Genomic DNA, 24,449 nt, shown 5'->3' with positions numbered 1-24,449 from the left:
AGGGGTATAATACATACTAAATAAGCTTATTGACAGGATTAAATGTGCTAGTATGTTTGAAGCACTTGGCATAGAGCCTGGTACAGAGTTAATGCTCATTAGGTGTTAGTTGTTTTTAGCCCAAGGTTGCTGTGAGAATTAAATGAGATAATGATTACAAGATATCTAGCTTAGTGTCTGGCACACAAAAAGAACAAAGTAAATGACCCCTCTGTTTCTTTCTCCTCTTTTGGCTCGAAAGATCTGATGATTTTTGTATTGGCCAATCAGACTTGCATTCAAGGGACTGAACAAAGCTGGTGTAGTCAACCACCAAATATCAGAATCTACATGTTTATTAAGACAAAGGGCTGTCATGCAATAACCGAACCATGCTGTTATCAGTCTGCCATCCTTCCTGTTTCTCTAGGCAGCCTTTCCTGATGTCAACTCAACCAGTTAATCTCTCAGTCACTTGACATGTGGCTATATATACACACAAATATGTGTGCATGCATCCTGTACTGTAAGCATTTACAGTCGAGTTTATTTGAGCACACTATATGGTCTATGTGAAAAACTGAACTATGTTTAATTGAGGTCCTCACAAAGCAAGGAACAGAAAATAGCTCTTTGGAAAATATTTACCAACAATGAAAAGATGTACAGTGCTTTCTTGTACAGTGCTTTACAGTTGCCGTGTGCTTTCACATACATTACCTCCCAGAGGAAGGTACCATGGACATCATTATTATTATCATCATTATTGTCATCATCATTATTAACATCATCATCATTATCATCATCATCATCATCATTATCATCATTTTTCTCTTTCAGAAAAAGAACTTGAACCTCAAAGAAGCTTATTGGCCTACTTACCAGAGGTCACTCAGCTTATCAGTGGTAGAAGAAGACTTGGAACCAGGGTCTTTACTCTGACCCTAAGCACTCTCACTATCATATATTAATTTTTTGGGAACCAGATATTTCATATCTATGATTCAAAATATTGAAATAACCATTGAGTGCCATACCACACCACTATTGTAAATTGGTGTAAAGAATGGGACCTTTTTATAAGTAGGGAAATGGAGGAGCCTATAATTACAGAATTGCATTAAAGAGACAGTGGTAGAACTGAGTTGAAACTCTTAGTCTAGCACCTGATCTTTCATCAAATATGGAGGAATACTATTGTCAGTTGTATCACTAATATTGAAGAAAATGAAATATTTTTTGCCCCCCTTCTCCTTTCTCATTCTCTCCCTCCTTCCCTTTCCCCCCTTTCTTTTTTCACCTCCCTTCTTGCATCCCTTCTTTTTTCTTCTCTCCTTCTCCCTCTCTCCTTTCCTCCCTGTCCCCATTTTCTTTCCTTCTTTCTTTCTCTATCTTTTTCTCCCTCTCTCTCAATTTCTCTCTTTCCTTCCTCCCTCCCTCCCTTCCTTTGGAAACTAGTTTATTTTCCAAGTAATTCTCACCATTTTTGAGCTGGTGAATCCAACGCTTCCTTAGTTCTTCGGTTGGGGAGAAGACATAGAGAGGCCCTTCATCATATACAACCTGGGGCAATGGACACACAGACTTCAGCAGTTAGGAGTTAGAAAAAAAAATTAAGACCTTGAAGGAACTAATCTTAAGCTACAACTTTGTATAATGACAGTAGAATACAAAAAGGCAGGATCTTCAGTGAGCAGTGGGGCTGGTGTCATGCGAAGAATTCCTGAACAATTCATATCCAAGGATGTAGGATTAAGAAACTCTTAGCTTTGTGAGTTCTCCTAGGTCCTCCTGAATTGTGTTTCAATTTGTGTGTAAAATTAGTTCATAATCTTTGTGTTTATCCAATGAAAGATATTTTATGATCTTATTAAACTTTGTATAGAAGATAATTGAAGTAATGATTTATATAACAAATCTTGATTAGTACATATGAATTATAAACTTCATCAATATGAGGAAAATTTTAACTCATGGCTAATTTTCCCCCCAATGCCTAGTGGCATCCCCTAGCCAATATTAGCCAAAATAAACTAAGTTTGGAATTACAGACCTACTTCAAAAAGAGTGAAGTATATTAAGCATCATCATCAAATCAGTCAGTAGTTTTTGAACACTACACATGTACAAGACTTTGTGCTAGGTGTTATGGAGATGTACAAAACATATAAAACATGGTTTCAACCCTCACAGATTTAGTAGACGTCACGGTAGGTTCTAAAGTCAAATGTAAATTAATTTTGAATTATCTGCTATTTACCATTATCCACCAGGCCAGTCACAACATCAACTTAGTGAAAAACAATGGTAGCAAAAACTGTGTCTAAAACACCTCTCCCTTTACAGGTTTTGTAAACTTTGTTATAGTCAGGGACATGAACAAGATCCTTTTACATTTTTTCTTTTTGCTTGTTAGTCTTGCTGTGCTCATAAATCCATGACAGAAAGCCCCCTCCCCTGAGACTTTCCACTTCCTTTTCTGGCTTTCACTGTTGCAGAGACTGCTTTATTCACGGTATGAAGCCTACAGAGTTCTAAGGACATAAGCAAACCAAATCAGAGATTGACTGAATCTGAAGCTCTTGCTCTCTCTGATGGCTTACATTGCATCTGTCAAACAGATGTCTATGTGGCTCTTCAGTTATCCCAGACTTGAATAGAATTTAAGTTTATATGTAAATCTAATAAGGCTTCCCCACACTGAACTTCCTAATACTACTCCTTCCCTCCCCTTTTCTGTCTTTTCAACCCACATGACCACCATTAGATAGATAGGCAGAACCAGAAGGAAGTGAAATGCTCACTCAACAAACAGCATCTTTCTCAACACAGTTATCATAGACAAGACACACCATAATAGAATTAGTGCCATTATGGATTCTCTTTGAGGTGTAAAGAGTAAAAGAAACTATGTTTGACTGGGAAATAGAAAAGCAAACACCCTCAGCCTATGCCATCCCTAATGATTACATTACAGGTCCCCTTGTGAGCTGATGAGAGAAAATACCTCACCTGGAAGGGGTAAGGGAACCTTTCAATAATTGAGATCTGCTCAGTTTCACTGGACTCTTCTCCCCTTCTCTGCAATGACAGAAAAAATCATAGTTATTGGTTGATGCATTACTCTTTTCTGGATTTCCTTAGGTACTGGGAGTCTTTTGCAGTGGTTCCACAAGACTATCCTGCATGGACAATACTAATCCTTAGTGATGGCTTCCTATATTCCAGTGGGGACACATAGCCATAGGATCCAGCACACCCTCATTCAAAAAAATCTCAAATTACTGAGGAAAGGGAGGTTACTCAATAAATGATGCTGGGACAAACATTTAACCACTAATATTGGCAGAGGTAGGAGAATAGTTAAGGTAGCTATTTCACACCATACACCAGAGTAAATTCTCGATGGATTCAAGAGCTTATGAAAGAAATGAAACTATGAATAACAGAAAAAAGTGAATATTTATATAATTTTGTGAGAGGCAAGGCCTTTCTGATATAATGCTAAAAGTTAGAACCATTGAGAGGAGGATGAGCTAATTTGATGACATAGACTTTAAAACCTAGTATGGTTTAAAAAAAAATTCAAAGATAAATGAAAAACTGGAAAAATATTTTCAACATATAAAGTTAATATATCTAGATCTCTTAAAAAGTACTAGGAATAAGGTAAATATTTCAATAGAAAAAAGGGCCAAAAATTCAACAGGCAATTCACAAATGGAAAAAAGTATAAATGAGCTGTGGATGTATAATTGAGTAGCAAAAAAAATGAGAAAATAAGTCAGCAACTAAATATTTAAAAATTAAATCATTTTTGGCTTTCAAATTAGCAAATATTTAAATTATCTGGTGTTGAAAAGAATGTAGAGGAATAGATACTCTCATATTCAGCTTGTGGGAATATATAATATTCAAATTCTACTTCTACAAAATAGAATAAAACTATAAAAATAACCAAAGTGTACAGATTTCATTAAGAAAAGAACAAAATATTACTCCTAGGAAGTCATTATAAAGAATAACAAAGATACATAAAGATGTATGCAAGAATGTTCCCCTCAACATGATTTCTGATATAAAATAATTGGAAACAATTTAAATGTCTAGTAATAGGAGACTGGTTGAACAAATTAGAATATATCCACGATAGGGAACACTATATAGTCATTAAAATCATATTATTAAAGATTACCTATTGTCCTGGGGAAAATTTTAAATGTAAATGGCAAAGCAAGGTGTTTAGTATGATTCTGTGTTTTAAATATGTAACATACATATTAGTGTGAGTGTATGTGTTGTTAATGGAGAAAAACATCAGTAAGTCCGTACATGAGCATGTTAATACTTGTTTTAGCTGACTAATGAGATTATGCATAATTTTATCTTCTTTATGTGCTTTCTTTGTATTTTGCAGAGTTTCTGTAATAAACATGCATTTACTCTTGTCATCAGAAAAAAATCATATTTAAAAAATCAGGAAACCAGTAGATTTTATGTCCTCAGGGAAATGAGAGAAGCAGTGAGAATCTCAAGACTCAGAGCCCTGGGGTTCTGGCTTGCAGACTAATTCAAGTCTGTAAATCTGATTCTGGTGACTGAGGGAGTAAAACCAATCATCTCTGATCAGCTTGAACACTTGATGTGATATCATCTTAAAACTGGTGTCACAAGTTTTCCAGTTAAGTGAGTTGTTCTGCATCTGGGGAAAAAGACGTTGAGACTCAGCATAACCAATATGTGGTGGAGTGAAGAGCATATTGGTATAAGGGACCTTTATGTGTCCCACACTGCACAATATCACCAGTTTATTTACAGAGAATTGAAGTGTTCCAAGTTTCTGAACTCTACCCCACCCCCTGTGCCTGGTTCTAACAATGGTCTCTTCTCACCGGAATCTGTCTTTCAGGGGGAGGATTTTTCTCAGGAACCACTGTTTCAACGCAGGTGATCTTCTCAACATCTATTGAACCCTTCTTACTGCCTCTTCTCTGATAAAGAGAATGAGGAAGAAATGGAGAAAGGTTAAGAGCGATTAAGCAACCAGATGATTAGATTTTGCTATTTCATCATTCAACATAGTGAGGTGACACCCACACTCTGTATCAGGACCTGTCATTTTGAAAAAATGAACAGACAAACCAAACCCAAACAACTTCCAGATCTATTAACCTGATCTTTTTTGACTACCAGATGGAGAGCAAATACTATAGAAGAGTGGTTGACTTTGTGTGCTTTTTTTTAACATAAAAAAATAAGGAAACAATTTCCAACTCTTGGATTTCATTCTCAACAATCATTTAATGAGTGCTCACCAACTTCAAAAATCCATGGTAAGATTTCCCTGATAGCTTCTTAGCACCTTTGAATTTTTGTTCCAGTATGACTTCCCAGTTCTGGGTTAGGAAATACTTTGCTGAGTTTGAAGTGTACTTAGGTCCCTTCCATCCTGCTCCACCCCCAACTCCAACCAAAAAGGATCTACATCCTCACCACGGCAGATTTAAGGCCAAGTCCTTAAAACTCAGGTTTCACAGCAGAGAAACTTACCCCGCGTTCAAAGTCATACTCATAGTAGGAAAGTTTTTGCACGGTTAAGAGAAAGAGGCGCTTCTTGAAATTTAAAGGTGATGTTTTCTTTTTCTGCTGGGATCGCTTCAGAAAGATGCTCTCCAGTATCACTGTAGCCATCGCTTCTTTCTGCAGCTCACTGGGTGCTATTGATAATGAAAGTTCTTGAGGACCCAGCACATTGATTCTCCTCATCCCTCCTGGTTCCCCCTCAGCCTAGCCACCTACTTTCAAATAGAATAGAAATGTTCAAAGCTAACGAAGAACCATCTTACCTTGACATCCTCCTTCCATAACCCTCATTTCTGCCAGTTTTCAGGTATAATGGATGCACACTGAATTGGGGTGATTGGTTCTACATCATGAGTTCATATAAACTGGGTTCTTGCATAAGTCAATGGAGTGCTCTGGATATCAATGACATGTACCGTGTGCTTGGTAATGTCTAGAAGCAACTCTACCCTAACCACCCTTTTACTAAATGTGCAGACTCTGTGAACAATAAAAAGTTTTGGTGCAGCTGTTGGCCCCAATATCCCCAGAAGGTATAATGCAGGTGCCAGAACTCCACTGAGGCAGATATTGGACTTTCAGTTCCCAGTTTCCTAGACAGTGAGTGTAATTTTTCATACCTTGTCCCACTGGGGTCTGTAACCAAGGGGTCTAATAAGGATATGGAGGCTGCACCTGCAGTTGTGGACATATACTAACTGCCACCCAACCGATTTTGCCCATCCTTTGTAGCTCTGGCTGAGCTTTGTTCTAAAATTGAAAAACAATTTTTGAGAGGCAGTTGTTTTGCTTGGTTTTTGCTTTTCCCTTCCTTTTTGCTTAGATTCATTCTTTCAGATAGGATCATCAACTCAGAGATGCCGTCTTTGATCATTTATGAAAAGTAACTTGTTTAGTCTCTCCAAACTTAACAATAATTCAGAAAGATTCAGTTTGGGTAACTGAAACATACAAAGGCAAAGAAAGTTACACACTCATCCTTGGCTTTTTTTTAAAAATTCAAACAAAACACACAGTTATTCACTTAAATGCACTATCTTGTAATACTAATCCACAACTTTCATTAGAAAGATAAAGTGAAGACATAAATACTGACACAAAAACAGAGCACTAAAAAATTCTGAAAAAAAATCGCCAAATGATCAGCCCCTTCCCCATCCAGTTTTGTTGGAGGTAAGCTCTTTTCCTGAAGGGGATAGATTTTGTTTTGTTTTAACTAAATTCCTTATGTTTTTGGTGGCAGAATAAAGTCAGTAGTTTTTTCCTACTTGACAAGCATAAGTTACTTCTCACACGAGGAAAGCAAGGGAATGGTTTGTATCGAAGTCTGAGGCTATCCACACCATTATTTTGCTCTTTCTTGTGGTGTAAACAGTTCTATTATTGTACTAAGGAGACAAAAATAGATTACAGGAACACCAGGGATGTTCAGAATGATCACTTTGCTACTTGTTCATCATCTGGATGCCACTGTTCTCTGGTGATAGATTTGTTCAACTTTTTATAAATGATCTTTTGAGAAAATTGGGCCAAGGAGTACACTTTTCCCTACACCTTGCCACGCAGCTCTCTTCCCTGATTCCCAGGTTTAAATCATCTCTCACAGGACTGACAAACTGATAAGAGTTGTAGCCTTCAGATCCAGCTCAATCCCCAAAGAGATTTCTTGTAACATTAAGATTTTTCATTTACTCAGAAGTAGTGATAACCAACTAATAATGGTCGGCTCTCAGGTACTACCAACTCATCGAGATCCTGTACTAATATCATGTTTGTTCCCATGGTGAATCCCAATTAAGTACCTATTCACAACCAAAGATTCAACTTAGAAAAAAGAAAGTAATACCCTAAAGAAATCAAGTAACATGACCAGTAAATTGGATCATCTGAACAAACCACGTCCAGCTGCTCCTCTTTTAGCTGAGTAAAGCACACCCTTCATTTTACCTTTAAGTTTGTTGCAAGCTCTTGGTGAATACACTCCCTGCTCGAACACAGCATCTGCTTCAGCCTTGGCCTCTCCTCTTATTTCCCATAAGACAGGTCCTTCTGGAAGCTGCCTCTGTTCTTTTTGTTTTTCAGAACAAATCCAGTTTGTACAAGAGGAAGCCTTCCTCTCTTTCAAGTATCTGTGTTGGGGTAGGGTTTAGAGCTGGTCTAAGTATGAGGAAGTAAGCCTCTCACTAGCCATCGCCCCTCTGAGCATGGAGTGAAATGGCCTCTACCTGTAGATCACTGAGCTGGAGGACTGCTGGGATTTCCACGACCTGATTGCTCCCTCTTCGATTGTTTCCCCCTATTCCTTGTGATCCATTCAAGACACACATGGTTTGACAATGTGGTAGCTCTTCCTTAGTCACCACTGGTCCATTAATGGTGAAAGGAGAGGCATCTGCTTTTATATCTTCCTGAAGGTTGGTGTGTAATGGACACTTTGCTTTAGAGGATAGTTGCAGCTTCTTTGAGTACTTATTATGGAAAGTCCTAATTTTTTTCTAACAATTTCAGCAGCCCACAGAGTCAATTGACCACAAAAGATGCACAGTGAGGGCTGACCCTGCACCTCACTCAAGTGGTGGGGGTGGGGTGGAAACGGAAGTGACATGAATGTTACACACACACACACACACACACACACACACACACTTCATATAGGAAAAGAAAGAGGAGAAAAAAGAATAGACACACATGGCTCTTATTTAAAACATAAAGTTACAGTGTTATGATATTCTCTTTATTAATCTACAGATGCAGGATTTTCACATGGCCATGTTGTACAACCTCTAGTCTCTCTATGGAGCTGCTGCTGCTGCTGCTGCTAAGTCGTGTCAGTTGTGTCTGACTCTGCGACCCCATAGACGACAGCCCACCAGGCTCCCCCGTCCCTGGGATTCTCCAGGGAAGAACACTGGAGTGGGCTACCATTTCCTTCTCCAGTGCATGAAAGTGAAAAGTGAAAGTGAAGTCGCTCAGTTGTGTCTGACCCTCAGCAACCCCATGGACTACAGCCCACCAGGCTCCTCCGTCCATGGGATTTTCCAGGCAAGAGTACTGGAGTGGGGTGCCATTGCCTTCTCCGCCCTATGGAGCAGTAGAATTCAAAAAGAGAATGCTTAGTAGTAAGAGTTCAGCCATTTTACAAACCGCCCTATGCCAAGGAATTAATATAAATAGCACTTGCAGAATTGGTAAAGTAAACCACCTTTGATTCCTATCTTTGCTGATTATTAGGGACAACATCAAAGCAAAAATCAGAAAACGGCTCAGCCTGACTATGATTAGGAAAGGTCTTAGAAGATGCTAGTTAGAAACAGTCAGTCATAGTTCAAATAACTACTGAGACAGAAATATCCAGTAAGCTGCATTTTGTGTTTATTTCTCCTTTAAAGCATTACTTAATTGCCCAGCAAGATTCTAGCCATTCCCTTTTCTCCCCAGGGGAATGGGAGGAAACTCCTGCTTCTCTTAGTGCAGTCCATCATCAGACATTTTGCACACATTCTTTCATTTACTCGTTATGACAAACAGGAAAGCAAGATTCACGGAGGTTATGTGACTTGCCTGGATCTATCTATTTGTGACTCCACACCCTTGCTGTTTCTGTTGTACCTCATTGCCTCCCAGAGGAAATTTTGTTTTTTGCCTTTAGTTAAGTGTGATGTCATTCACCTCAGCACTCTGTCACTGCCCTTGCTGCTGCTGCTGCGTCGCTTCAGTCCTGTCCAATTCTGTGCGACCCCGTACACCGCAGCCAACCAGGCTCCCCCGTCCCTGGGATTCTCCAGGCAAAAACACTGGAGTGGGTTGCCATTTCCTTCTCCAGTGCATGAAAGTGAAAAGTGAAAGTGAAGTCACTCAGTCGTGTCCGACTCTAGCGACCCCATGGACTGCAGCCTACCAGGCTCTTCCGTCCATGGGATTTTCTAGGCAAAAGTACTGGAGTGGGGTGCCATTGCCTTCTCCGGTCACTGCCCTTGGCTATCATCAAAGAGCAGTGGTGACAGAACCCTCTCCATCTTCTAAGAACATTAGACAAAGGAGGAAATGGTGCTAAGTGTGGGGATAAGTAAAAAAGAATTCAGGATCCAGGGGCACTTTCCTCTGCAATATTCCTCTACACATGAAAGGATGGTCTGTCCTATTTAACTGACGACAGTACTTTTTCCCACATGAGGACTCTTCTCAGTGCCACCAGGGTTTTCTTACGTTTTCCTTTAAATCCTCTCTAAGGAGATCTTGTTTAACTGGTCGATTTTTAGATTCACCAGCTGTTTTTTCCTTCAGGATTTTTCATTGTTAAAGGGATAAAAGCATAGAGTTTAGGCGGAATACCAACTGTTTGTTCTAGGGTTGTTATTGCTTACTCTGCATATAAAACTTTGTTTGAATGTACTTTCTTTTATATTATGAAATATTGCAAATAGGCAGAAAGAAAAGAGAATAACATTACACTCATTTTGGCAGAAAGAAAAGAGAATAACATTACACTCATTTGCTCACCATTAGCTTAATAGAATCCTAACATTGTGCCACTTTGTTTCTGTTTTTTTTTTTAAGAACTAGAGTACTATCCATACAGTCAAAACTCCCTTGTGTGCTCGTCCACAGTTTTAGTCCCCTCCCTCCCTACAGGCTACTAATATCTGGAATTTAGCAATTAGCATTCCTAGGCATGTTTTTATATTATTACTATGTAATAGGTAATAGTAGGTAATATTACTATTACTAATATTACTATTACTATGTAATAGGTAATAGTAGGTATTACTATGTAATAGGTAATACTAAGTAAGTATGCAAAAGAGGTATTTAGCATTGGTTTACACGTTTCACATTTGAATTTATGTGTTACATACTCTTTAGCAACTTGCTTTTTTTCTCAATGTAACATTTTATGATTTTTTTTTTACCTTGGCAGCTCTAGTTCATACATTTTAATTCATTTTGATATGTATCAAGTATTCTATTTGATGAATACATCACATTTATCCATTCTCCTATTGATGGATACTTAGGTTATTTGTTTTCAATTATAAAGAATGCTACCATGAACATTCTTGTACCTGTGGTCATAGTTTTCCACTCTCAGAATGAATCCTCAGTTACTAAGCCAAAGTGGCAAACCCAGTCCAGCTTGTGTGTTGGACTATGCACTTCATGTAATCCCTTGTTCTTTTTTTAGTTCAATCTTCCTGAGCGTTTTCTATGAAATTTGGTAGAATTATCAGTGGCCTCTAAGTAGAGTAGAGTATATCTGATAGGCCTACTAAAAATCTCTTCTCAGGTCCAAGAAGCATCTCTCAGGTTTTGATTGAGATTTTGATTGAGAATTTCCCCATCTTGGAACCAGAAGAGAAGTTGTCATTAAAATATCATACCCATAGCAACAAAGAGCCATAATTACTCTTATTAAGTCCTCAAGAAGGTCTGTTCAGGTCCCAGTGAAAGCTAATTATTTGATGATGTTTCAGGGTCATTGCTACAGGTGACCAAATTTTTGATGAAGACTTCCAGCAAAATCAGTTTTCTGGCTGCTGGCTAACCTAGGAAATTCTCATCTACTGCAATCGTTTCTAAGAGGTCTCAGCACTCTGGTTCTTCTTCAGCATTTCATGTTGTTAACATTGTACAATTTTCTTCTATGGTTTTGGACACTTCTGGGTCTCTGTCAGCTCTTCTGCCCTGCACTAGACACAATAGATTCCGGCCAAGTGATGAAAGGAGAGCCAGATAACCAATCTGCAAGTTTACCTTGAGCAACAGGTTGGTGGTGATCCTTTCAGCATTGCTCCTTTGCCCTGAGGGTGACTGCTAGCATGTCCGTCTTTCACTCTGGATTTGTGTGACCCTTTGGCCTTCTTTTTCAATTTAGCTTTTGTTTTCCCTGGTTTAAATATATTATTTTTCCCTCAATATCACAGTAAAACAAGTTCATTACAGAAAACGTTTTAAGTACAGGGATATTAAAAAGGAAACACCAGTTACAAGCTCATTATCCAGACACATTAATCTTTAGGCATGTTTCCTTCCATTGTTTTTCTCTGTGTTTTTCTGACTGTATTTGAGATCATATTGCACCTAATATTTATAGTTTGCTTATTTTTCTTATCCTTATACTTAGATACTTATTACCTAAGCAGCAGCAGCAGCAGCAGCATTACCTAAGTATCCATCCATCCATCCATTCACCCAACATATGTTGTCCACAAAATATCTAAAGTTCTTGTTTAACATTATTCCAGATGTTTTCCCATGTTGTTAGGATCTCTATATAAACATCATATGCTGAGTCAAAAAGTTTGTGCCTTTTACATTTTGAAATATATTGACAAAATAGTTTCCAGAAACACTGTAACTGATTTCCACTCCAAATAGCAGTTTTGGAGAACCTGTTTTTCCATACTTTTGTCTCTTTTCTGCTCCACTTCTAATCAGTTTCTTTTTATTCTGTTTCTATTACAGATAAATTGTAGGAAGGAGTTCATAGACTATAATTCATTTTCATTTTGGGGATGCAGGGCAGCCAGAATAGCTTCTCCTGGAAATTCAGCTAACTGATGTTACCCCTAGGGCATGTGGTAATTGCTCACAGAGAGGGAGGTGGAAAGCCTGGGATTAAGGCTTTTGCTTTTCAAATGCTCTCCCAACACCCTCAGCCAGTGCACATGAACCTCCAGAGAAACCGAAAGTCACACGTGGCCCATTTGTTTCAGGGTCCTCAGAGCATTTCTCTCTCCCCCTCCCCCTGATGGCTTCATTTGCATAACCCAGCAGTTTTGGAGTGAATTAGGTCAAGGTCTGTCTCTAACTTCTTACTGAGCACTGCCTCCCTGAAAATTCTACGTCACTCTTATTCCCAGGTCCTAGCCATCGGATATTGGCATGGCATCCACGGGCAAAAAGCAGCAGGCGTCTGATGACTCTTTGGAGAACATTCAGACTGGTTTTCAAAAGCCATGTCTTCCCCTTATACCTAAGTCACTTCCTGGTATGGGTCTAGTCCGCTGAAAGGAAACTCTCTATAGGAAACTTGCTCGAATGGAAATAGTAAATCATACTGATGATAATTTTAAATTGCACCCAGACCCTAGAAGTGGATGGAAAGTTGCACTAGTTCTCACCATGAGGAGTTTACAAAAGATTCTAAACAAACACATCGCTAGCCATAAGCCACAGGAATTTGGACTTGAAAGCGAGTAGACAGTTTAAGTAGTCTGAAGGGGTCAGAATAGACCAGTAGGGCTAATGCTAAGGGATTCCATTTCAGTAGAATGCTTTAGATTATTTAGGGTATTTGCATCTTGTGGCTTATTTGGTAGGTGACATTTTTTATCAAATAATTGAGGCTCCAAGAGGCCGTAGCACCCTTGGTCAGGGGCTTGGCTTGCAAAATGAGGGAAGGAGCAGAAGCAGCATGTAACTAATAGCACAGAAGATAACCCCTGAGCTGTACAGAGCCCTGCCTCTGGGCTTTGCTGCTGCCCTACCTTCAGAAACAAACAACACGAGACAGAGACTTGGAGCTTGGAGAGCAGGGTGACCGGGAAACTGGACTGGAATTCCATTTGGAGGTCCCACACTCACCCAAGGATGTCTTGGTCAGGGCCAGCAAGCGTCCCTTTTATTCTAGACACCACGTATTTGTTCTAGGCAGGCCCTCTGGGGACCCTGACAGGTCTCAGGCAGAATACAAATAATAGCAAACACTGAGATAGGCCCACTGACTATTGCTGGGCCCCATTTTAACTACTTTACATAGGATAACACACTGCCCATGACAATCCTATAGGGAAGGCACTAGGCAAGTAGGGGGAAAGGGCAAAGGGAAAACAGCAGGGGAAGAAAGGGGCAAGAAGAATTCACTGAGATCCCCCACGAATTTATTAAGCACTGACTCTGTTCCGGGTTGGTAATGAACAAAATAAAGGAGGGGATAAAGAAGAGGGAATACAGGTAGAGAAAGGAGAAGGAGGAAGAGGAGGAGAAGGGGGAGACAGATGGAGAGGAGAGGAAAGGAGAAAAGCAAATGATGGAGCCTAGAAATAAAGAGAGCCGTGCACATGGCAGGCAATGGTAATAGGAAAAAGCTTCCCCGCGACCTCAGGGGTTGGCCACACTGTCTGGGCCGTGAGGCTGAGGCTGACTTCTGGCCCAGTCTCTTACCCACTGTTACCACGAGGTTGGCACACACAGTCCTTCCAACAAGGCAGCTCTGATCCCAGCAATACTGGCCCAGTGCAGCCAGAGGCTTTCCACTCTGGTTGACCCTGTCTGTAGCTTACAGAGCTCAAAAGCATATGCGTTTTGACCAGTTTTTTTAGACAATCTGCCTCTTAAAAATTTCTTTTTCCAAAGGTCTCATTGACACAAGGATCCATTTGGGGTCTTCTGGCAATATTACCCAAACAGTTTATTTTTATCCTGGCTTATTTAGCCATGGGCATGAAAGCTTACTTTTCTGCCAAATTGTGCAGAGTTGCCTCTTTCCAACATCTGCTACCTGTTCAGATGGTCACCTCATGCCACTTTTTTTTCTTCTTGTCTCCACCCAACTATGACCTCCCCAGAAAGGACCCTTCCAGCCTTTTCTGATTACCAGAAGGGACTACCAGGGCCTTGGGCTATGACACTCCCAGCCTCCATCAGCCTCCTCCGGCCTCAGACTACGTGGCACCAGCCACGCTTTCTCTCTGACCTTCAAGGTCCTAACCTTCAAGGTCCTAGGAAAGGCAGTTGCTGCTGCTGTCCAGCCCTTGCCATGCCCCGGACCCACCTCAGTTCTGACTTTAATGCAGGCAGCTCCCCGGATGCATTGAGATGCCGGGACTTGGAAGTTGGGACTCGATGTCAGAAGACACTGGCCCTGGAGACATATTCTTACAGTCCAGAGAGGAAGGACAGTCTGAGCAAACCCCACCCTTTCACAGCCACTCAGTTCCCTTTTTTTGTTTCCTGACTTAAACCAATGTCTTTTTTTTTTTTTTTCTTCTTCTCAGCAGCATGGTATCTGGTTCCCTGCTGCTGTCCTTATTCCACCCACCCCCCCAGCAGTCCCCGCCCTTCATTTGCTTGGGACCTCTGACAGTACTAGTTGAGTCTGCTCTGAAAGAACTCTTCTCTACTTGACTGGGGCCACTGAGACTCTAGACCGGGCTGGGTTAAGCAGACGCGTCCTCAGGCCAACCTCCCCAACGTAAAGGGACGACATCACTAAAGGACCATTGGGATGGTCAACACAGGGAGCGGAGACTTCCAGAAAAGAGGAGAAATGCAGATCTGTGGAGACAAAACAAAGGGACTGGAGAGGGAGGGTGTCTTTATCTTCTTTTGTCCTCTAAGGCAGAGACTCGAGGCCACACAGTTAAACTTGACAATGAAGGATGGAGACGATTGATGAAGGGACCCCAAAGTACAGATCCTGACAGAGGTAGAGACAAGACTTCCCCCTGCTGAGTCATTTTCTAAGAAAGCATTTTTTTTTTCCTACAGATAAAAATGTCTGAGGGTAAGCCCACACACTGACATGTGTCCTTCCCATTTTCTGTGGATGTTGATTTTCTCCATTTTAGATTCAGCCTCGGGGATTAACTCTTCATTTACAATTTTCTCTTTTGTCTCATAAAAGACAACTAGATGTGTTGCTTGAAATCTAAATGTTTCCTCAGCTACCTTCTAGCTCACGTTCTAGCAGAGATCATCACCAGGAGGGCTCTCCTAGGACATGCAGATAGTACTGGCTATAGACCATGATGGCCAAAGAGCCCCGGGTGACTGATCTGCTTGCCCATTTTGATATATCAGCCACTGCCATATTTACTTGTCCTAGACTCTGATGCTGGGAGGGATTGGGGGCAGGAGGAGAAGGGGACGACAGAGGATGAGATGGCTGGATGGCATCACTGACTCGATGGACGTGAGTCTGGGTGAATTCCGGGAGTTGGTGATGGACAGGGAGGCCTTGTGTGCTGCAATTTATGGGGTCGCAAAGAGTCGGACACGACTGAGCGACTGAACTGAACTGAACTTAACTGAGGCGCCATATGTGGGGCTTCCCTGGTAGCTTAGCTGGTAAAGAATCTGCCTGCAATGCAAGAGACCTGTGTTCGATCCCTGGGTTGGGAAGATTGCCTGGAGGAGGGCATGGCAACCCACTACAGTATCCTTGCCTGGAGAATCCCCATGGACAGAGGAGCCTGGTGGGCTACAGTCCGTGTGGTTGCAAAGAGTTAGACACGACTGAGTGACTAAGCACAGCACAGCACAGGTGCTATATGTAGAAACAGATCATAAATCCCACTAGACATCTGTCAGAATTTTTAAGGGAACAAGACATTTTTCAAAAGTATTTGTAGGCTAGTTGACTAGTTAATCCTCAGATCCACACAAGATAAAGGGGCAGCCAGTATTGCACGATGTATTTTATTGACAATTTCTATCCTTTCACTAGTCACCTCTGAATAGCTGCTCCAGGGGTCTGCCTGAGGGTTGGTCACAGACACTCACTTTCCCTCACTCTGCCCATGCGCATTCCCCTCACACACTTGTCCAGGTGACAGAAGGAGTGCACCCAAAACAGTGCCAATGTCTAGATGTAGGTAAGTGAACAAGTCACATACACTGTGAGGCCAGGCTACATCTAGGAGTCCTGTGTTCAATTCTGAGTTCCTCATCTTAAGGGAAATCAATGAGCAGGATAATGTTCAAACCAGAGACCAGGATTGGTGAAGGAATCTAAACCAAAGCTATGCCACATGAGGTGTGATAGAAAGAACTAAAGTCCATTAGACTAAGAGGGGCCATGTCCATGGTCTTCATATTTCCATGTTGCTAATGTCAGAAATCTCTAGAAACACCTTGAAGGCCAGTAACACTGCATAAGAGCCTGAGGAGAAGAAGGAAATGCTCTGAGCCTATAGACTGGCTGTTGGGCAAAGAAACTTTTGGGAAATGTTGGTAGGCAGTGGTAATGTTTTTATCTCATTCCCAGACACTGTTCAACAAAATAGAGCTGATCAGAGAGTCAGCTCTAGACTCATGGGTGTTCCTGGAGGGTAATGCAAGCATGAGATGCCAGGCTGTCAAGGTTCCTTAGCCTCTAATCTAGCGACACCTCCTCCTGGGTCCCTGCCAATTCTGTCTCTTCATCATTCTCTGTAGATGCTCCTGCTGCGCCTTGTGATGTCATGGTGAGGTACAAAGCTGTGGTCTTGAAACTACCCGGGATCAAATTCCAGCTCCATATAATAACCACCGGTGTGACTTTGGGTAATGTCATACCATTAAATCAACTTTAATGTCTCATGCCTGTTTTTCTTTTTTTTTTTTTTTTTTAAAAAATCACATAATCATTATTAATATTGATACAGAAAAGCATTTGATAAAATCAAATACCCATTCATGATAAAAACCTTTAGCAATCTAGAAACAGAGATTTCTCAATTTGATAAAGAATAGCCATAAAAAATCATACAGCAAACAGCATACCTAATAGTGAGAAACTTTATCATGTATGCAGAAAATTCAAAATTAAAAAAAAAAATCAATAAAACACTCTTGAAACAAATAACCAACAACAGCAACACCGATATATAAATACTGATTGTTTTCCAATATAACCACAAAGAACAAGTGGAATCTGAAATTAAAAACACATTACCATTTACATCGGTGGTGGTTTACTTGCTCAGTAGTGTCCGACTCTTGAGACTCCATGGACTGTAGCCCGCCAGGCTCTATGGGATCCTATGTCCATGGGATTTCCTAGGCAAGAATACTGGAGTGGGTTGCCATTTCCTTCTCCATCATGCCTGTTTTTCTCACCTGTTAAATACTAATAAAGGTATATATCACCTGGGTTGTTAGGATAAAAGCAGGTAGTATGTGAAGTAGTTAGGAAAATGCCTGGCGTATAATAAGTGTTCAATAGATGTTAGCTATTATAATTATGACCAACCTAGACAGCATATTAAAAAGCAGAGACATTACTTTGTAACAAAGGTCCATCTAGTCAAGGCTATGGTTTTTCTAGTGGTCATGTATGGATGTGAGAGTTGGACTATAAAGAAAGCTGAGCGCTGAAGAATTGATGCTTTTGAACTGTGGGGTTGGAGAAGACTCTTGAGAGTCCCTTGGACTGCAAGGAGATCCAACCAGTCCATCCTAAAGGAGATCAGTCCTGGGTGTTCATTGGAAGGACTGATGCTGAAGCTGAAACTCTAATACTTTGGCCACCTGATGTGAAGAGCTGACTCATTGGAAAAGACCCTGATGCTGGGAAAGATTGAGGACAGGAGGAAAAGGGGATGACAAAGGATGAGATGGTTGGATGGCATCATGGACTCAATGGACATGGGTTTGGGTGGACTCCAGGAGTTGGTGATGGACAGGGAGGCCTGACATGCTGTGGTTCATGGGGTCACAAAGAGTCGGACACAACTGAGTGACTGAATTGATTGATTATAATTACCAGGCCACAACAATCATATTATATTATGGTAAAGGAACCCAAGCTCTGGAGTCAGATCACCTGTGTTTGTACCCTGGTTCTACTAAATACTATTGTATGTGCTAAGTCCCTTCAGTCGTGTCCAATTCTTTGAGATCCCATGGACTGTTAGAGACCCCTGCCAGGCTCCTCTGTCAATGGGATTCTCCAGGCAAGAATACTGGAGTGGGTTGCCATTTCCTCCTCCAGACTAAATACTATCAGCATCAAGCAAATTGTTTAACACCCTATGGCCTCAGTTTCCTCTACTGTAAAATGGGAATAATAGTATCAAATACCTCCTAGAATTGCTGTGAGAATTTTATGGGACAATTCACTTAAAATGCCCAGAACCCTTCAGTCTTTCTCTGATGGACTCTCTTGAAACCTGGCACATGCCTTCTGCCAGGTGTGCAGAGAAGTGAGCTGCTGGATATGTTCTATCTTTTGGCCTGGTTATTGCTGTTGTTGGAGCTGAACAATTTCATCCTCACTTTGCAGAACCTAGGGCAGCCAACTTGCTCCCTAAACAAATGGGGGCTGTTTAATGCTGAGCACTGTTCCTTTCTTACAAAGTATTTAGTCTGTAATTATACATTTATGAGGGCTTCCCACATGGCCCAGTGGTAAAGAACCCACCTGCCAATGCAGAGACCTAAGAGACTGCCTGTTTGATTCCTGGGTTGGGAAGATGCCCTGGAGTGGTGCATGGAAACCCATTCCAGTATTCTTGCTTGGAGAATCCCATGGACAGAGGAACCTGGCAGGCTACAGTACATAGGGTGGCAAAGAGTTGGACACCTGAAGCAACTAAGCCTGCCCGCCCTCCGCTAGAATGGTGCCCAACACAGAATAGGCATTCAATAAACATTTGTTGAATGCAACAACTAGCGATGTGATAGATGAACTAGAGCACTGGCTCCCTGTAAGCCTTCAGTGAACCGACAGTTCACTGAAAGATGTTGTTCCCAGTGACCTCGAAGTGAAGGTGGAGGGCTCGTCCAGTTCACTCTGGTCCTGGCTTCCCTCGGGGATAGGCACATGGAAGCCAGACGATCTGGAAGCACTGCTTCCTTCACTTAACGCTGCTACGCAGCAGTATCCGCCAAAAGTGAGGAAGTGAGGAAAAGTTGCAAAGCTGGAGTAGGGCGAGAGGAAGTTGAAGAGAGTGGATCAGCCTCAGCCGGAGCTCTTCTTTAAGCTTGCGCCTGCAGCTCTGAGTTGAGTCCTCTCAGACGCCAGAGGGAGGTGTGCACAGAGTCTGAGACTCTATGGTTGTTCCCACCGACTCCCATGAGGAAGCGCGACAAGAAACCTCCTATATACTTCCGTTTCCGGCCCGGTCTCTTTCTTTCCGTGCTGGTATCGCTCTCGCAAACATGGTAGGACCTTGGAGTGGGGTCTGGTAACATCCAGTTTAATCTTTGCCTCTCTGTTGATGGTGTTGTCTCGGGATGCGTCCGGGCTCCTGCGTGGACTCGTTGTACCAAAGGAACACAGTGTTGCCAGGGTCGAGCCCAAAGGGACTGAGCTTCGGGGCCAGGAATTGAAGTGATGAGATCTAAGGGGTAGACCTAGGCAGCGGTAGAGGGAATATGTTTTTGTTTTAGTTTGGGACTCGGCAGAGGCCGCTATACTTGAAGTACATGGGGCTAGACCACCTTATAGTCAGTGTTGTATGTTGGCGAGGAGTTTGAAAGTCCTCGTGGGATGCCGTAGCTTCAGCTGGGTCGGGTTGGGCTTTGTGCCGGTGGTCTGATATCACTGTATGTTCTCAACGGTTTATTTACTAGGTGAACGTTCCAAAAACCCGCCGGACTTTCTGTAAGAAGTGTGGGAAGCACCAGCCCCACAAAGTGACACAGTACAAGAAGGGCAAGGATTCTCTGTATGCCCAGGGTAAGATGGTTTGTACGTGATTTGGTTTTAATGCGGTATTTGTGTAGTAATAGAATACGCGAGCCCAGTCTCCCTTCCCTTTCTCATTTGGGCATTGATATTTCTGCTGGAAAGTCCAAGATACAATCGATGAGAAGACTTTTTCACATGTCTGTTCTGATTGGTTATGTTTGATAAACCCTGACAAATACCTTGCATTCTCCCAGGAAAGCGGCGTTATGACAGGAAACAGAGTGGCTATGGTGGGCAGACTAAGCCGATTTTCCGGAAAAAGGTTCGTAATAATTACTGTTTGATATGCTTTTCTCACTGACCGTGGCAGAGACTTTACATTTGTTTTTAGCCCACACACGTCTAGAGTATAGGTGTGTGTTTTTATAGTTTCAGTGAAGTTACCTCAGTTACCAGTGGAGACATCTAGTAGCTGGGAGTGCAGTCCAGGTCTTACTGCAGAGTACAGTATTGCACTGCCTCACTGTTTTTTATATTTTTTGTCCTCCTCTTTGTGAAGAGGCAAACATCAAGGAATAAGACCTGCTTTCCTAAGGACTGAAGTTTGAGTACAACTGTAAATCCTTTCCTTTGTCCTGTTCTTATCTGTTGTCATGTCCTAAGGAGTCCTTACGCTTGCGGTAAGAATCTTTCACTTATTTTGTGTTTCAGTTCTGTTCAGAAGCCTGAAGTCAGCTACTTACCTGATGAAGTCTTAAAAGTTCTTTAAAATAGCCATTTAGGTCTGCCACTGACTTCCTAAATAACCTGTGGTTCTCAGTCTGAATTTCTGAGTTTCTGTTCCGATTTGTCTACCCCTTAAAGTACACAATGCTTGGAGCATAGCCTTCCCACAAACAGCATTTCTTTTGGCACTTAGCTCCTCATTCAGCCTGGTTCCAGAAAGTATTCAGGAATGATTTCAGTGTTCATTTAGATACAGTAAATGGTTTGATCTCAAGGTGGTAATTTCCATTTCCACATTTGGATAGCTTGTTTAGGAGATGGGGACATTGCATCTATGTTTTTGCCCTTTTCAGAACTGCAAACTAGTAACAATAGAATTCTGACTACAGGAGCAGGCTTTAAAAGTTGAGTATTTGTGGGAAGTGTACTTTCTGAGTTACATAATATCATATAAAATCTCGATGTAATTGTTAGTAGTCTCTGAAGAGTAGATTTAAGGTGAAGATCATCAGTCGTGTCTCTTTGCGACCCCATGGACTGTAGCCTACCAGGCTCCTCTGTCCATGGGATTTTCCAGGCAATAGTACTGGAGTGGAGGGACCTTCCCGATCCAGGGATCGAATCCGGGTTTCCCACATTGTAGACGGACGCTTAACCGTCTGAGCCACCAGGGAAGTCCCAAATTAATACTTATTAACCTTGTTTATTGGGTTGCAAACGCTGTTTGAAGTATAGTTGCATGGACTCAGTTGACCCATTTTTGCCTGTGGAGAATACTTAACTGCTAAAAGGCCAAGGTGGTATGATGAGGGCCCATTTGATAAGAAACCCTCTATGATATTTGATTTGAATGGAGAACTTGATTTCAAGTAGTAATGCCACTATTTTCTCTTACATCTGTCGTGGTCCAGGTGTGGGTTGGAAAAGAATTTCAAGACATGAGACAGAATGAGTGGGAAATAAAGTTTATTAGAATGGGAGACACTGTTAGAACAGCAGGCTAGCTCAAGGGAGAACTGACGTTGAACAGGGGTCCTTAGTCCACTTTTATACTCAGGGTACAAGGAGTGGGATAGGGGTCTTGTGGGTCATTTGCTGATTGGATGAGGCATGTATACTGGGTAGGGGGAAGAGTAAGGCAAATACCTTCTCCCTATGGGGTAGGAAGGGAGACAGTTTATACTGCTCAGGAGGAACTGAAATCCATTAATAGTTACAACATGGAGGGAAGGATGATAAGGGTTTTGTTTTTCTGTTTCTGCGTTCCAAGACCCTCCTTGGGTCACCACAGCATCTACTTACTTTCACAATTGTCACAACTCTTAAAATTTGCAGAGCTTTGCTTTATGTAGTACTTGACCCAGCATAGTCATATTTTTGAAGAAGGATTTTCTGCAGGATTTATGAAGGCTTTGAGTTATTTTTCCAGGCTAAAACTACAAAGAAGATTGTACTGAGGCTTGAATGTGTTGAGCCCAACTGTAGATCAAAGAGAATGCTGGCTATTAAGAGATGCAAGCATTTTGAGCTGGGAGGTGATAAGAAGAGAAAGGTATGTAATTATGGGGTGAAAGGTGCAATCTTTTCTATATGGTTTTGTAATGTTGAAAGAAAAGAAAGTGAAGTCACTCAGTCATGTCCAACTCTTTGCAACCCCATGGACTGTAGCCTAGCAGGCTTCTCCATCCATGGGGTTTTCCAGGCAAGAATACGGGAGTGGGTTGCCATTTCCTTTTCCAGGAGATCTTCCTGACCCAGAGATTGAACCTGGGTCTCCCGCATTGTAGGCAGATGCTTTACCATCTGAGCTACCAGGGAAGATGTTGAGAGGTACTGGAATGTTGAGAGGTGATTTCTGCCTACTCATTTTTTGTGGCCCCTCATTAAGATCAGGGGCAGTCATTCCTCTCAATATAACAAAGATCCATAGATTTTGGAGTTTTAATGTAAGAAGGGGGAAATGAAAAGACTGGTTTTTAATTAGGGATAGTGATCCTTTTAGGAATAGACACTATTCTTGATGGAGTAAAGATTCTTCACAAAATATAAAAACTCACTTTTTTTTCCTGTTCTATTGCAGGGCCAAGTGATCCAGTTTTGAGCTTCATATTTTGTTTTATTATGAAGACAATAAAAATGCCATCAATAAAATCCTCTTATTTATGCTTGATGGTTTTGGATTCTTGACTCATTAGGAGTTCAATCTGACTGGTTGAACTCACATCAGATGCTGTGATGGGTTTGGTACTTTCAGCACTTATTGTTAAAAAGCTGTTACTGGTTATCATGGAATATAAGTAGAGACCTGAAACTTTGCTCATAGGACAAGATTAGTACCAATTATGTCCATATTGAATATGGGGTTCACCAGGCATGACATAATTTGTCTCACATGTTTACTACTAAGTAGCCTGCCAGGCTCCTCTCTTGTCCATGGGATTCTCCAGGCAAGAAAACTGGAATGGGTTGCCATTTCCTTCCCCAGGGAATCTTTCCAACCCAGGGGTTGAATCCCAGTCTCCTGCTTGGCAGGTGGATTCGTTACCACTGCACCACCAGGGAAGCCCTTATATGTATTAGACTTACTCTCATCCCACCTAAACTTCCTCAAATTTTAAAGTAGATAAAAAAGTTATTTTAATCAGTGGAATCTATGGGGAATGACCTATTCACGTTGTAAAATGCCTAACAGTTGGAATCCTCTGTATGCTTTTGTATTCCTCATTCTTGTGCAGCAAAACTGGAGGTGAAGCAAAAAAGGTATGCATTTTGGTAACTGGAGATGGAGGTGTTTCCTTCCAAATTAGTTTCTGGTTTCTGTGGATGAATTAAGTCTTGGATTTGCAAATTCTATTCCAATTTTATTAACTGACAATTTTAGTTAATAGTTCATAGTTTTATGAAAAAAAGTTGCACCTGACAGCCCAAGAATTGTTACAACATGCACATTGTGTTTTGCCTTTTGTACTGTCCTGCATTCATGATGGGTGAGCTGAATAGCTTTTTTGCTTATGTGGGAAAAGGGTAATGGTAAAAGGGGAAGTGGAGAAGGGGCAGGCCTGAAGCATTAGGTTGGTCTTTAGGTAAACCAATGAGAGGAAAAGGAAGGTTGGAAATCCTCCAACGACTCATTCCTCCATACCCCAATTTGAAGTTCATTGCCTCACTGTGGGACCTCAAGATAAGGCAATCCATCTTAGAGCGGAGGGGGTCTTCTGTCCAGATGTTTGGTATTTTAGGTCATAATGTACCAACTGTTGTTGGTGAAAGAAAGCCATTTGCATTTGTTGGACCTAGATTATAAAAACAACTGTTTCTAGATTTAGAAAGTTAAGTGTGTGTGTAGGGGTGTTTCCTGACAAGATTCTCCCATAAAAATTCAGTAATGTGGTCTGTTGGATTGCCTCCCACGTGGCATAGTGAGTGGTAAAGAACCCACCTTTTCAGGAGACGTACTAGACACTGGTTCGATCCTTGGGATGGGAGTATCCCCTGGAGGAGGGCATAGCAACCCATTCCAGTATTCTTGCCTGGAGAATCCCAAGGACAGAGGAGCCTGGTGGGGTATAGTCCACAGGGTTGCAAAGAGTAGTACACAACTGAAGCAAATGAGTACACATGCATGGGTTGCCTCTAAATCATCCATTATGAAGGGTATTCCTGCTAGGTTTTTTTTTTTCCCTTCAACTGAGAAAGTATATTCTCTTTCAGTTCATTTCAATCACTCAGTTGTGTCTGACCCTGCGACCCCATGGACTGCAGCATGCCAGGTTTCCCTGCCCTTCACTATTCCCAGAGTTTGCTCAAACTCATGTCCATTGAGTTG

General features: G+C 41.5%; 2 protein-coding genes across 3 annotated transcripts in view; one reads left to right on the top strand and one right to left on the bottom strand.

The window, feature by feature from the left end:
- BTK (Bruton tyrosine kinase) overlaps positions 1 to 14,482 on the bottom strand; it is a 34,014-nt gene extending 19,532 nt beyond the window's left edge. The window contains exons 1-6 of one of the 2 annotated variants that reach the window (XM_070784633.1): positions 14,336 to 14,470; positions 7,510 to 7,691; positions 5,530 to 5,696; positions 4,872 to 4,970; positions 2,992 to 3,060; positions 1,461 to 1,542 (exon numbers count right to left, since the gene is read on the bottom strand). In XM_070784633.1, the coding sequence (XP_070640734.1) occupies positions 1,461 to 1,542; positions 2,992 to 3,060; positions 4,872 to 4,970; positions 5,530 to 5,670 (391 nt within the window). In that variant the 5' untranslated portion in view covers positions 5,671 to 5,696; positions 7,510 to 7,691; positions 14,336 to 14,470. Of the gene's footprint in view, positions 1 to 1,460; positions 1,543 to 2,991; positions 3,061 to 4,871; positions 4,971 to 5,529; positions 5,697 to 7,509; positions 7,692 to 14,335 lie in introns of both variants that reach the window. The other variant, XM_019956373.2, reaches the window with a different exon arrangement.
- A 4,844-nt stretch (positions 14,483 to 19,326) lies between these two features.
- On the top strand, positions 19,327 to 22,793 carry RPL36A (ribosomal protein L36a). Its single transcript, XM_019956298.2, has 5 exons — positions 19,327 to 19,428; positions 19,840 to 19,945; positions 20,152 to 20,219; positions 22,053 to 22,175; positions 22,704 to 22,793. The coding sequence occupies exons 1-5, from the start codon at positions 19,426 to 19,428 to the stop codon at positions 22,722 to 22,724; spliced, it is 321 nt and encodes a 106-aa protein (XP_019811857.2). The 5' UTR covers positions 19,327 to 19,425; the 3' UTR covers positions 22,725 to 22,793.
- The last annotated feature ends 1,656 nt before the right edge of the window (positions 22,794 to 24,449 follow it).

Source organism: Bos indicus, chromosome X (genome assembly GCF_029378745.1).
Source record: "Bos indicus isolate NIAB-ARS_2022 breed Sahiwal x Tharparkar chromosome X, NIAB-ARS_B.indTharparkar_mat_pri_1.0, whole genome shotgun sequence".
NCBI classification, from domain to species: Eukaryota; Metazoa; Chordata; class Mammalia; order Artiodactyla; family Bovidae; genus Bos; species Bos indicus.
Note: the sequence above shows the minus strand (reverse complement) of the source record. Positions and strands in the feature narration are given on the sequence as shown.

What these genes read in the sequence shown, in the direction of transcription:
- RPL36A (XM_019956298.2), top strand. An exon ending in GGATTCTCTGTATGCCCAGG is followed by an intron (nt 19,946 to 20,151) that starts GTAAGATGGTTT and finishes GCATTCTCCCAG; the next exon opens with GAAAGCGGCGTTATGACAGG. An exon ending in GAGGTGATAAGAAGAGAAAG is followed by an intron (nt 22,176 to 22,703) that starts GTATGTAATTAT and finishes GTTCTATTGCAG; the next exon opens with GGCCAAGTGATCCAGTTTTG.